This window comes from Zingiber officinale, chromosome 6A, assembly GCF_018446385.1.
Source record: "Zingiber officinale cultivar Zhangliang chromosome 6A, Zo_v1.1, whole genome shotgun sequence".
NCBI lineage: Eukaryota > Viridiplantae > Streptophyta > Magnoliopsida > Zingiberales > Zingiberaceae > Zingiber > Zingiber officinale.
In genome coordinates this window covers 63,383,584-63,397,453 of record NC_055997.1, presented here as the reverse complement: position 1 = coordinate 63,397,453, position 13,870 = coordinate 63,383,584, and the positions used below count along the sequence as shown (strand labels likewise).

Below are 13,870 nucleotides of genomic sequence, written 5' to 3'. Positions count from 1 at the left end.
GATGGAGTTCTTGAAGGATTATGATTGTACCATTAGCTATCACCTGGGAAAAGCTAATGTGGTTACCGATGCACTTAGCTAGAGGTCTAGAGGGACTTTAGCTTGCCACCGAGTTGGGGTCACAGAGGTGATTCAGGATTTCTGAGGAGCAGGGACAGACAGAGCAGGGTATTCTTGTTACCATAGTTGCTCAGTCGTTAATCAGGACGAGAATCCGAGAGGCCCAGTTGTTGGGACCTCATAGAGCTCAACGTGAGGCAAAGTGGTCCATACTATCGGACAGAAGATGTTAGAGGCATATGACTGCTAGAAGAGTTACGCTGACCGGAGTGGGAGACTCTTAGAGTTCTCCATTTGTGACCAGGTAATTTTGCGAGTTTCACCCAAGAAAGGGGTGAAGAGATTGACCTCAGAGGTAAGCTAGCTCTGTGATACATTGGACCTTTCTAGATCTTAGAAAGGATTGGAGCAGTAGCTCACTAGTTGGTAGTATCGCCGTCCTTGATTGGCGTGCACGATGTATTCCACGTATCCATGCTGATGAGATACGTGCCCGACCCGACGCATGTGCTGACAGATATTCCAGTTCCAGTTCAGCCTGCGGAAAGAGCGTCAGTTGCGGAACAAGACTATCCGGCTGGTTAAAGTCGGATGGCAGCATCATTCGGATGAGGAAGTTACTTGGGAGCTCGAGGATACGATCCGAGCTCGATACCCCATCTTTTCACTTGTGGTATGTGAGTTTATTTACCGTTCAGCATTTGTTATTATTATCTGTTATTAGTATTTCCTGATGGTAAATAATGAAATTTGGGGACCAAATTTTTATTAGTGGGGGAGAATGTAAAATACCGGAAAATAGGCGAATCTTAATAAAGGAATTTTTCAGAATTTTGGACATTTTTTGGGAATTTTTCGGAGCTCGTACGGACGAGTTGACGGGGATAAGAACGGGGTCCGGAAAAGCCTGTTTAGGTTACCCCGTTTAAATGAGGAAAAGTTGATTTTTCCTTTTCCTTTTAAATTCTTTTTCTCTTTTTCTTATTTCTTATTCTGTTTTCTTTCTCGCCGAAACATCTCCGCGCGCCTCTTCTCTCCCTCACTCCCGAACCCGACGCCAAGAGCCCTAACCGCCGGCTACTCGGCGGTTCTCTCTTCTTCTTCCTCATCCCTTGCCCCTCACGAGGACAGCATCCTCTGCCCTAGCCTTGCCGTGGAGTTCCCAGCGCCGTCGCCGCGACAGTTTTCCCTCTCCTCAGCCGTGGCCTAGGGTTTGTGGCAAATCCCTTTATCTTCTCGTCTTCTCCCTCACCGAACCTGATTTCCCCTCTTCTTCTTTTCTTCTTCTTCTGCCCTAGCGCCGACCAAGTTTATGTTTCACCTCTCTTTATTTCTTCCGGCAGAGCAAGGGCCGACCGACTGTTCTACCTCCTGATCGTCGGCCATCATCACTCGACTGCCATCATTCATCGCCGGAGGTGCTTCTTGTGTTTGTGGTCATTGTGGTCGCAGGATTCTACCGAGCCTCTTCCCCATCGGTTGATTGTTGACGCTGGGCCCTGGTTCTTTTCTCCACTGCCGGCTTCTTCTTCCATTAGCCACCGACAGAGAGGGAACGAGGGGCACTGGTTAGGAGAGGCAGATTTGAGTAGGTATGTGAATATAATTTGGGGATGTTGCATTGAGTTGTTGGCTGATCACAGTGGATTCTGTCACTGTTTATTTCCGCAGCAGTAACTTCTAGTTCCGGTCATTATATCACCAAGGCACGCGTCTCCGACAGTGACTCAACAGTCGGGCATACGCAATTGGGTGAGTTTTGGATTAAGGTAAATGCATGGTTGTGAGTATAATTGTGGATTTCATGGTTGTAGGATTATGTTGAGTTAATCTAATTTGGAATTTCTTAATTCGATTAGGATTTAGTTTAGCTAACTAATGTGTGATAGAAGTTGCTAAACTAAATATTGGTGATACAGGAGCTTGACGCGAGACGTGTTTCTCAATTATTGGATTTGGACCACTTTATTGGAGGCGGGTACTTTGACTTATGTCTTTTGATATGCATGATAATATGTTTAACATATAACAGTAATTGTGTTACCTGTTTATTTCGGTTGGTCACTACATGATTAGTACATGTTGTTTGTTTATTTATTCTGCACTGCATATTGTCTACCTGATCACATATGCCTTAGGTAGTGACCTAACCACATGCTCTGTTATATTCTGGATCTAGGGTTTATTTGATACCCTCTTCGATTTGTGTACCTTCTATTTGATACGTCTTCTTGTGGTACACACTTTGTATCTATTTATATGGATCATGCCATGTTATTCATGAGATTGCCATGTTCAGTATCATGCATCATGATTGCATACTGTGCGATTGTAGGCTCTACTTTGGTTGAGCTCATCGCCTAATGCACACATCACCCATGGATTTGTATATCGGCTAGTGTGTGGCGGTTCATTGTTTAGCTCCGTTGGTCGGTGACTCGGGTGGTAGCCGGCGATTCGCTCTGTTTGGCTCCGTTGGCATTTAGGGTAGCAGCGTGGGCAGATGGTGGACTTTGTTTGGCTCCGTTGGTCGACTCATGGGTAGTCAGAGATATCCTCCCGTCATCGTGTACCGGAGATGAGAGCATTGAGCTCCCCATTTATGATTTGGGGTCACAGGAGAGGAGGCATCCCGTTTACTCTGTCATTGCTCGGGAGCATTGATTTCAGAGTATGGGGTTGACATATGCATTTATTGCATTTTTATTTGCTTGTGATTGCTGCACTTATATGCTGCATTTGTTTGGATGCATTGATTGACATGCATACAGGATTATGACTCACTCGGTCTGACGACCTGTTACCTTTATACTTTGATCCGGTCAGTACGATTATCTTCGATTTCATTTCAGTTGCATTTATCCTCCTCATATTCAGGAGACTGTACGCATGATTAGTGTTGTCTGTTATTTGTTTTATTGTACCTGCTGAGTGTTGGACTCACCCGCCTCCATTGTTGATATATTTTCGGGTTGAGGCTGTCCGGAGCAGTTCCAGTCGCTGGCCCCCCCATCTGCACGTAGAGCTAGTTCTCTACTAGGTTGTTATTTGCTTTATTTTGGTTTTCTTCCATCAGACTATGTTTTAGTTTTGTTTTGGATTTTATCTATGGATATTGTACGGATTGTTACCGTTTGATGGACTTTTGGATGGTTTGGTTTTTATTCTACTATATGCCTGCCTGGACGGCAGAAGAGGTGAGTTCGTTGGATTTAAGCTTTACGAGTGTAGTGGAGTAGGGTGGATTTCGAGTCAGAGTCCTATTGTTGTTGTTTACTATTATTAACTGCGTGGTTGTGACAGCCAGAGGCTGGATATCTTTATTAACTGCGTGGTGTTTGTCTTTATTTTTTTGTTATCATTCCAGCCGCCTGTGGCTGATGTATATGTGATATGTAGAAAGTTTCATATTGTCCGCCGTACAGGGGAGATGCTGCCGAAATTTCTTCGGACAGAGACTCCTCTGGGGCGTGATAATAAAACTCTATCATGTAGAGGATAAACACTATCTTCTTAGAGGCACCCAGGATCTCTTTGGAGATGCCTCCAATCGATGAAAACTAATGGTAACTTCTTTCTAGGAGGCTATAAAAAGTCCCCTGGAGTTAGAAATTAATTAACAATTCTTATATTCAATTCTTAACTATTTATGAGCATCCAATAACTATAAGAGGCTTCTCCGTCTTCAACAAAGGAGATTTTTAGAGCTTTTCATTGCCTTAGATTAACAACCACCCAAGTTGTAATTATTGGTGTAGTTAGCATCAATGGTTAAACTTAGGCTTTGTTGAATGACAAATAGATTAAATTTAGATGTTGTGTTATCTAACTTTATTACCAAGTGTGCAGGATTTGACGAGTCTGGAAGACCTGACATTACGCTGAAATCTAGTTAGGTCTATTGGACCTAATAACGGGTGGGAAGTTTAGATAGGTTAAGGAGTGACGTGATATCTGGCAGGAAGTTCGGTTGGGTATGCGGGACCTTATAGTTGGTTGAAGTCTAGTTGGATATGTAGACCTGACAATTGGAAAAATGACCTGGTGGGTCAAGAGGCAAGTCAAGAGACTACAAATGGTAAGTGACGTAAGTCACTGGAGGTGAGTGATTCAGTGAGGATGAGTCCCAGTGGGACTGTAGGCACTAATCCAGTTTATATCCATTTTGGAAATTTAAATTGAGACTATGACTAGATCTTGATCTTGAAAAGACAGGATCAAATTAAAAATCCCTTATATTTTATTGTATGATATGCATGTATTATATAGGGTTTTAGGTATTATTTGACGCATATTTACTTGTATTTCATGAGTATAATCTATATTTATTGTACCTTATTTTATAGTTGTATCTTACTTCTATTCATTTTGTTAAGAGATATGCTCTTTCTATGTTTTGATTGACAGGACATAATTTAAAGCAAAAATAGAGCAAAAGACACTCATTGAAGCAACTTGTAAAGATCATCAACATGGATCGTGCTTCCTGACATGGTTGTGCGCCCTCTCCCATGGCAAAGCAAGGGCAGGCCTTGCCTTAAGGCACGATCGTTCCTCCCATTAGCTGTCAACCAAGGAGTGGCCGTGTGAAAACACACGGCCGTGTCCCCCTTCCACGGTCGAACCGTGTTCTAGCCATGCCAAATGGCACGACTGTACCACATTTCCAGTGATGCTTCCAAGGGACGTAAGGTTAATGGAGGAGGCTAGAAGGCAAGGTCAAAATTGTGTGGGCAAGGACGAGTGCATGAGAGATTATACTTGGAATAAAATCCTAGGTTTAGAATTTTACCAATCGATTGACAACTGGACCAATCAACTGGGCCAGGGTACAAAATATTTCTGTGCCCGATGACTGTGAAAAGCAATCAACTAGAATTGTAGCAGTCAATGAGTATTGTAGCAATCAAATCGGTAATGTACCAGTCAAACCGGTGTTATAGTAGCCAAATCGGTATTATAGCAGTTACTGTAGCAGTCGACTGGTACACTGCGCAGTTGATTGAAAGTGAACAAAATGCTTCTGTTCGTAGCCAATATGTAGTAGTCGACTGGTAAAGTCATCGGTCGATTAATATCGAGCCGTTACGATATAATAGTCGAATTTCCACAAAGGGCAGTCAACTGGTATACTTACTAGTCAACTAGTGGCAGGAAACACACCTTGTGTTTTCTCCAGAGCTTTATTTAATAGAGATCGGGGTGGCTGGCCATGATTGATGAAATAGACTTAGTTAAAGTCTATTAGAAGTCTCCTAAGTGCTCCAAGCGCTTCTTGTGATCTAAGGGTTTTTGGATCAAGGTTGCGGTGAGATTTCTTCATCAAAAAGGAGGTTTGAGCTAGCCAAACTATTTCGGGGAGTCATCCACCGACGGATCAGGATCACCCATCTTACAAACAATTGTGCAGTAGGAGTAAGTTATCTCCGAACCACATTACATAAAGGTGTTAGGTATGTGTGTTTTCTTCTTGTTCATTGTCTTGTAGATTAGCTTTCTTCTTGTTAGTGTTGTTTATATTTTCATTGCGTACTAATAAGTTGTAGGAAGCGATTGAAGTGGGGTGATCGGTTATTCACCCCCTCTAGCCGGGCATAAAAGTCCCAACAATTGGTATCAGAGCTTGATCACTCTTTGTTAGGCTAATCACCGAGGGAGCAAAGTACTAGATAAAGATAGAGTCAGAAGGACCATTAGGATAGGATATCCAGATCCCATCTCCATATGGGAAGGAAGACTTCAGATATTAGAGGTCTCGCTTGGAGGCATGATTTCAAATGGATTGGGACCATTAGAGAGCATTAGAAGATCCTTTCAAAGCTCCAACAGACAAGAAAGGGAAACGTCTCTGGCCTCTGTATTGGACCAAGGAGCAAAGAGAGTAATTAGAGGCGGATAAGGAGGTAACGAAAATTCTATTGAATTTATTTGCTCCTAACCTTTTGTTGAGTGTTGGTAATTAAGAGAATGCAAGTGATCTTTGGAAAAAGATCATTGCATTCCATGAAGATCCTACAATCCTCCAAGGAGTGGATGAGCCCAAGGAGAAGAGCTTATTAGTCCAAGAGGAAAAGGATCAATCGTATGTTGACACATGTTTAACATATGAGGAAGAGAAGAAAGATGAGGAAATGTCATCCATATCTTCAAGTGAGAAAGATGTGGAATCGTCCACATCTTCGAAGGAAGGAGAAGAGCAATCCAAGGAAGAGGTCTTGGAAGTTTAACCTTCAACCGCACCCATTGAGAAGAGCACTAAAGCCCACATCAAGTGCTTTAAGTGCGGGGAGATGGGGCACTACAAGAGTAGGTGTCATTCACTCAAGAAGGTAAAGGAGGTAAACCCTAAACCTAGTAAAGTTCTTTTGAAGACTAACGTGGGTTGTAGGAATGGTGCCAAGGAAAAGAGGCACATTCGATGCTTCACATTGTTAGTGAGAGTCCTAGAGCCGATCATGTGATGATTGTTGTAAGGACTCGATGTATCATATTTCTATATTCCTATATATATATATATTTATAAAGACATTTCTTTATGGTTATTATACTTACTTGTATTAGTACCAAATAATTGAGTATAATAGCGTCCTTGAGTAGAAGGTTCTTATCTATATCAATCGATTGGTTGAATTGATAATGAGATGATATAGAGAACACTACTCTTAATCATTCCTAGTCAAGTATTAACATTCAGGGACAATGTTAATGCGATGAGACGAGCATGTAGGTCAACTCGATGACTTGATCTCATAAGTCATGGATATTAGATATCAAGTTGACACATGGGTATGCATTGGAGAATGTATATTGAATGACCTGCCATGAGAAAGTATCATGGATCGTTATATGAGTGTCATATACTTTCTCATGTGACTATTAGTATGACTATCAGTCCTTGAACCTGAAGTCACCATGGTTCCCTACATAAGGAGTTGCATACTTTGGCTTCGTCAAATGTCACCCGTAAAGGAGACTACTGGGTATGTAACAAATTATGCGGAGGGATGTGAGTGATGTAGAAGGGATCTATCCCTCCTATATGACAGGAGTGATATCATGATTCTTGATAGAGTGAGACCACTAAGTGCATGGTCATGCTCAAATAAGTCAATATGAGATATTGACTCATTTGATTAAAGTGAGTCTACTTGGAGTTCAAGACATAGATTGATTAGAGGATGACACGATATATGCCTCAATTGATCAATTTAGATGTCAAGGATAGAAGGACATTGTCACATATTATGAGAGTCACAATTAGTAGTCACAATTGTATGATCGAAAAGAATTTAGATATCTCCACAATAGCATGATATTGTCCACTTTGGGCCTAAGCCCTCATGGTTTTGCTCTTGGGCTCTCCCCAAAAGGCCTCATCCCAATGGAGATATCTTTTCTCTTATAAATCCATGATCTTTCCCATGTGTTTCCAATATGGGACTATGTTTGCAACCTTGCAACCCCAACAACAATGGTGATGTTGGATCTCAACATTCTTGTAACTTGGGTAGTAATGATGTGTTGCTAGATACTGCTCATTTTTTATGTTTTTAAATGGGTTTAGGAGCATTGCCAACGTTACAAAAACCTATAGGGTCACACACAAAGGGCAGTTAGATGGAGATTATGTTCATATGATGGACCAAGAGGATTAGGTTCATGTGATGAACCAAATTAGATTAACAGTAATTCAAATTAGACTAATTGAGTTGGACTCAATTTGATTCATGTGTCAAATGAGTCTAATTTAGACTATGATTTATTGAGTCAATTTAAACCAATGAATAGAGATTCATTAAATTAAATTGATTTGAATCAAAGGGTAGATTTGATCAACCATGGGAGATAAGAGGTCAAGTTTGACTTGACTTGAGAGGCAAGATAAAGGGTCAAGTTTGACTTGACTAAATGCCACCTCATTGTGACTTGGCATGGGCCGGCCAATGATGATGTTCTACATCATCAAGGCTACATCATTGTGTGCCACCTCATGAAGAAGACCAAGAGCCATGACTCTTGGTATTACATGGAGGTATAAAATGCTCTAATAAGTGGCCGGCCACAATGATGAATAAGAAAGGGTGTGCTTATTCAAGGTTTCTTCTTCTTCCTCTCTTCTTTTTCTCTCCTTCTCCTCCATTGGCGAGACCTCTCAAGAGTGCTAGCACACTCTAAGTGGTTCTCTCCACCTTTTGTTCGTGTGGATATGTGTAGAGGAGTGTACACTTGATACTCTACGAGATCCGACAACCATTTGGATGAGCGGGATAAGAGAAGGGCATCGCGACAAGGGTAATACTTCATTTTTCATGTAGATCTAAGGTAGATCTAGTGTAGACAAACATGTACATGAATATCTTGTTTATTTATCTTCGCACGGATCCGTGGATAGCTTCGAGGTTTCCGCAACGCAAAAATAGCAGTTTTTGCGGCTCGAAAGTTCTAACACACATGTGGTGAGTGGGGTCACTACCACACAAAGTGCTCAAGGATAGGAGAGCTCAAGAAATTAGCGCACTTGAAGAAATGGAAGAAGAAGAGAAGTTCAAGTTAAGGGAGAACTCCGAAAGTAAAAGGGAAGGTAATTCCTAATTTGAAGTTTAATCCAATTTTAAATTCTTTTATGGTTGTTAGGAATAATAAAAATTATGTATCCATGCATAATTATGGATTTAGGTATAATGATAGGAATAGGGTTAACATAGTAGATAATCCTAGGAAATCATACACTAAGGTTAGACCTAAAAAGAAATAACCTACCTTGCCTAAGGAGAGGAAGGTGGTTGAAAACCTAGGTATTAATCATCCCAAGACAGGGTGACATATGCGTAGGAAGGGTAGGTCAAGGAATGTCCAATGTGGACATGTTGACTCTAGGGTTAGAATCCTAGAATTAGAAAATCAAGCTTTGAAAGCAAGACTTGAGGAAATGGAGAAAGTTTTAGATAGGTTCATTATTGGATCTAGAGGACTTGATATGTATTTGGGTGGTCAAAGATCCAAAAATATCAAATTGGGTCCCTCCAAGACCAAAAGGAGGTCAAGTGCTAGGGTGACATATGACATTGGTAAGGGAGGAGTGACCAAGGACAAGGGAGTGTCATCCAACGTCAATGAGAAGAAATATGCTAGGGTTACATATAATTATGGCAAGGATGAGATGCCCAAAGTTAAGGACAAGAAGAAATTAACCAAAGACAAGGTGTCTAAGGTTAAAAAAGTCAAGTTTATAGGTTAAGTGTCACTCGAGGTGCACTAAAGTGGCCTAGCCATAGTGGATGAGTCACATAGGGAGGTGACTAAGGTTAAGAGCTCTAGAGGAAGTTCAAAGAGTCTTTGGGATATATGATAAATGGATCTCAAGAGGACCATGGTTGGGACTCAAGATGGGTCATCAAATGTATCAAAGTGGTTTGGAGATGGACTTGAGTCTCAAAATCCAAGAAATTGCACAATTGGGTTGTGATTTATGCATGAAATATGAAATGAGATTTATATTGCATAAAAATTAGCTTTAGATGTATATGCTGGTGTAGCGGGACCGACAAGAGGGGGGTGAATTGCCTGAAACTCAAAAAGTATACCCTCCTCAAACTTTCAACTCTAAGATAAAACAACAGGAATAATAAAATAAATAACAGAAAAGAAAAGAGACAACTCAGCGGTTTTGACTTGGTTACAACCAAGAAGGTTGTTAATCCAAGGCGGTTAAATAGGCGCACTAGTAGAGTTTTCTTCTCTGAAGGTGGAGAAGTCTTTTACACAATTGGAAAGCACAGAAGTTGCTAAGAAATGAAAGTACAAAGTTGTATTTCATTACTGTTCGAGGCCCCTTTATATAGGGGTTCCAGAGCTTATCAGATCACCTGATCTTCGGGATCAGGTTTTGACTCGAGAGGGATCGGTCGACCGATCCCCAGGTTCGGTCGACCGAACCTGCGTACTTGGCCAGCCTTCCGTCTAGATGTAGTCTGTATGGATCGAGCATGCGTTCGGTTGACCGATCCCATTGTTCAGTCGACCGATCAGCCAATTGTCTTTCCCTGAGCTGGCCCGATCAGAATGCTTGACTGAGTCTTGGGTTTATCTCCAGTTCGGTCGACCGATCAGAGGGTTCTGTTGATGTGTCACCAACGGCTGCCTTCTGTTAATAGGGGTTCGGTCGATCGATCATGGTGTTCGGTCGATCGAACACTTGTCAAGTCAACTCCCAATTGACTTGCTCTGGTTTGGTTTGCTTGGGTGATTTTGGCCAACGGGAATTGGGTTTGGGTTGGCATAGGGCTCACCCGAACCCAATTCCCGGCCTTCACCTCGAGCAGTATTCCGTCTCGGCTTTACGTCCCTCGAACGCGGCGCACGTTCTTCACGTCCACCAATGTACTCTTCCGCAGCTCTCTCGTCCTTCGGACACACCGAGCCCGTCGGCTCCCTTCCCGTGCCGTCCTTCTCGCTAGCTGCGTCTTCCGCTCGACTTTCTGCGCTCCTAAGTTCCTACACACTTAGTCACAGGGATCAGACAAACAGGACCTAACCTAAACTTGGTTGATCACATCAAAAAAACCATGGGATCCAACAATCTCCCACATTTTGATGTGCATCAACCCAAGTTTAAGTTAAGGTAAAAACAAACAAATAGTAATTTTAAGAAAATTACGAAACTAACATTTTAAGCACAATTTTTTTTTTAAAAAAAATTAATTTTTCTAACTCCCCCTAAACTTGTTACTTAAGTCTCCCCCTTTGATCACAGTAAAAACGTGGTGGAAAAATTTTTCTAAGTAAAAAAAAATAATTTTCCAAGTAAAATTTTTTTAAAAGATTTCCTGTTTCGACATTTTTAACAAAATTCTAAGTTAAAATTTTATGAAAAATATTTTTAAAGAATTTTCAAAAAAACTTTTCAAAGCATTATATAATTCTAATTTTAATGCTTTTATCAGAAAGTTAATTAAACAGTTTATTTCGATATTTCAGTTTCCAGGTCGTGGCGAGCCACTATGCCTTCTTGGTTATTGGAGCAACAACTACTTCCTTAGACAAAGCTTCATAAAGAAATTCTAAACATTTAATCTCTTTTCTGTCAGCCTTAATTTATAACAATTTTAATTTAGGACAGATTTTTTAACCTAATAGAGGTTCCTTCCTACATGATTAATCAAAAATCTGGGGGGTACATAAGTTTTAGGAATTTTTCTAAGTTAACCTTGATGCTTTCTAATATACCAGTTTAATTTTCCAAAAATTCTTAATTTAGATTTTTGAAAAACATTTGAACATGCAGCAGATTTCAACTTTTCAATTTGCATTTTCAAATGATCATTTTCTGATTTTAAATTATCTAACAATTTACTTAAATCTGCGTTCTCATTTTCTAATTTAAGTAAATCTTTAGAAAGAGATTTAATAAACTAAAAGGACTGCTTGGGAGTTAGATTACGTACCTCACTTACCTGTATATCCGTAGCTCCCCCTTCATCCTAGTTTTCTTCTTCTGATGTTCCTCCCCCTTCATCTATGCTCATTTCTGAGCTTGACTCTTCTTCCAGCTGATGGTTAGCCATTAGCGCTAACCCCGAGAATTCTTCGACGTCTGATTTGGAGGATGAAGAATCACCCCATGTAGCCTTTAGGCTCTTGCGTGTAGAGGACGTCGGTTTTTGAGGCTTCTCCTTGTTCTTTTTTTTTTCAGTTTGGGGCAGTCATCCTTGATGTGCCCTTCCTCGTTGCAGTTGTAGCATTGGACCGTCCTTTTGTTACGTTGATGCTTCCTCGATTGTGATTTAAATTTATTAGTTTTAAAAAATTTATTGAAACATCTTACCAATAGAGCCGCTTCGGATTCGTCGATCGAGGCTTCGGAGTCAGAACCGTTTATTCTTGCCTTTAAGGCAATGTTCTGACTAGTCTTCTCTACTCCATTGGGCTCTACAACTCGAGATTCATGAAGTTCAAAAGTAGAAAACAAAATTTCTAAAGTACTTACCTCGAAGTCCTTAGAGATGTAGTATGCATCTACTAAGGCCGCCCATTTTGGAGTTCTGGGGAAGGCATTGAGCGCGTACCAGATCGAGTCTTGGCTCGTTACTTCTTCTCCAAGGTTGCTTAGTTGAGTTATTAGCTCCTTAATCCTTGCTTGGAGTTGCGCTACCTTCTCGCCATTATTCATCCGGAGGTTTGTTAGTTGTGTCCAGAGGATGTCACGCTTTGCAAGCTTTGCAAGCTTTGCTTCGGAGGTACCTTCGTGAAGCTCCAGGAATTTGTCCCAGAGATCTTTCGCGGAGTCGTAGCTTCCGATCCGACTTACCCCCTGAGGCGGCATAACGTTGAGCAGGTGGAACTCAGCTTTTCCGTTGGCCACGAAATCGGCCTGCTCCTTCTTCGTCCAGTTGTACTCTTCTTTGTCTTTTGGCGCTTCATATCCATATTTCATTATTAAGAGTATATCAAATTCAGTTTTAAAAAATACCTCCATTTTTCGCTTCCATGTAGCGAAATCTTCATCGAACTTCAGGGGATGAATGTTCACGCCGACCATTGTCCTGATCTTTGTGCTTCAGACGACGGTTAGTCCTTCCGAGACTGTTGGGCTCTGATACCACTTGTTGGTGCAGTGGGACCGGCAAAAGGAGGGTGAATTGCCTATAACTCAAAATGTATACCCTCCTCAAACTTTTAACTCTAAGATAAAGCAACAGGAATAATAAAATAAATAATAGAAAAGAAAAGAGACGACTCAGCGGTTTTGACTTGGTTACAACCAAGAAGGTTGTTAATCCAAGGCGGTTGAATAGGTGCACTAGTAGAGTCTCCTTCTCTGAAGGCGGAGAAGCCTTTTACACAATTGGAAAAGCACATAAGTTGCTAAGAAATGAAAGTACAGAGTTGTATTTCGTTGCTGTTCGAGGCCCCTTTATATAGGGGTTCCAGAGCTTATCAGATCACCTGATCTTCGGGATCAGGTTTTGACTCGAGAGGGATCGGTCAACCGATCCCCAGGTTCGGTCGACCAAACCTGCGTACTTGGCCAGCCTTCCGCCCAGATGTAGTCTGTGTGGATCGAGCCTGCGTTCGGTCGACTGATCCCATTGTTCGGTTGACCGATCAGCCAACGGTCTTTCCCTGAGCTGACCCGATCAGAATGCTTGATTGAGTCTTGGGTTTATCTCTGGTTCGGTAGACTGATCAGAGGGTCCGATCGATTGATCAGCCAACATGTCTGCTGATGTGTCACCAACAGCTCCCTTCTGTTGATAAGGGTTCGGTCGATCGATCATGGCATTCGGTCGACCCAACACTTGTCAAGTCAACTCCCGATTGACTTGCTCTGGTTTGGTTTGCTTGGGTGATTTCGGCCAACCGGAATAGGGTTCACCCGAACTCAATTCCCGGCCTTCTCCTCGAGCAGTCTTCCGTCCGGGCTTTACGTCCCTCGAACGCCGTGAACATTCTTCATGCCCACCGGTGTACTCTTCCACAGCTCTCTCATCCTTCGGACACACCGAGTCCATCGGCTCCCTTCCTGTGCCGTCCTTCTCGCTAGTTGCGTCTTCCGCTCGACTTCCTGCGCTTCTAAGCTCCTGCACACTTAGGCATAGGGATCAAACAAACTAGACCTAACCTAAACTTGGTTGATCACATCAAAACAACCACGGGGTCTAACAGTATAGATGTCATATAAACTAATGCAAGTGATGTATTGTGGTTTAATATGGGAAGATACATCAAGATGAAGTCAAAACTAGGACTTTAGGTTAATATTCAATTGAATCATTTAGTTAGTTTTGAGTTTTATGTCAATCTTGGGATC

At 41.7% G+C, this 13,870-nt stretch overlaps 1 protein-coding gene across 1 annotated transcript; it reads left to right on the top strand.

Annotated features, from left to right (window-relative positions):
• Positions 1-517: 517 nt before the first annotated feature.
• On the top strand, positions 518-2,038 carry LOC121994852. The gene is made up of 4 exons (XM_042548752.1): positions 518-528; positions 1,404-1,648; positions 1,732-1,812; positions 1,980-2,038. The coding sequence occupies exons 1-4, from the start codon at positions 518-520 to the stop codon at positions 1,985-1,987; spliced, it is 345 nt and encodes a 114-aa protein (XP_042404686.1). The 3' UTR covers positions 1,988-2,038.
• Positions 2,039-13,870: the final 11,832 nt, after the last annotated feature.

Bases quoted from the DNA above. Each gene is read 5' to 3' on its own strand.
- LOC121994852 (XM_042548752.1), top strand. The intron at 1,649-1,731 runs GTAGGTATGTGA...TTATTTCCGCAG, and splicing joins GTTAGGAGAGGCAGATTTGA to CAGTAACTTCTAGTTCCGGT.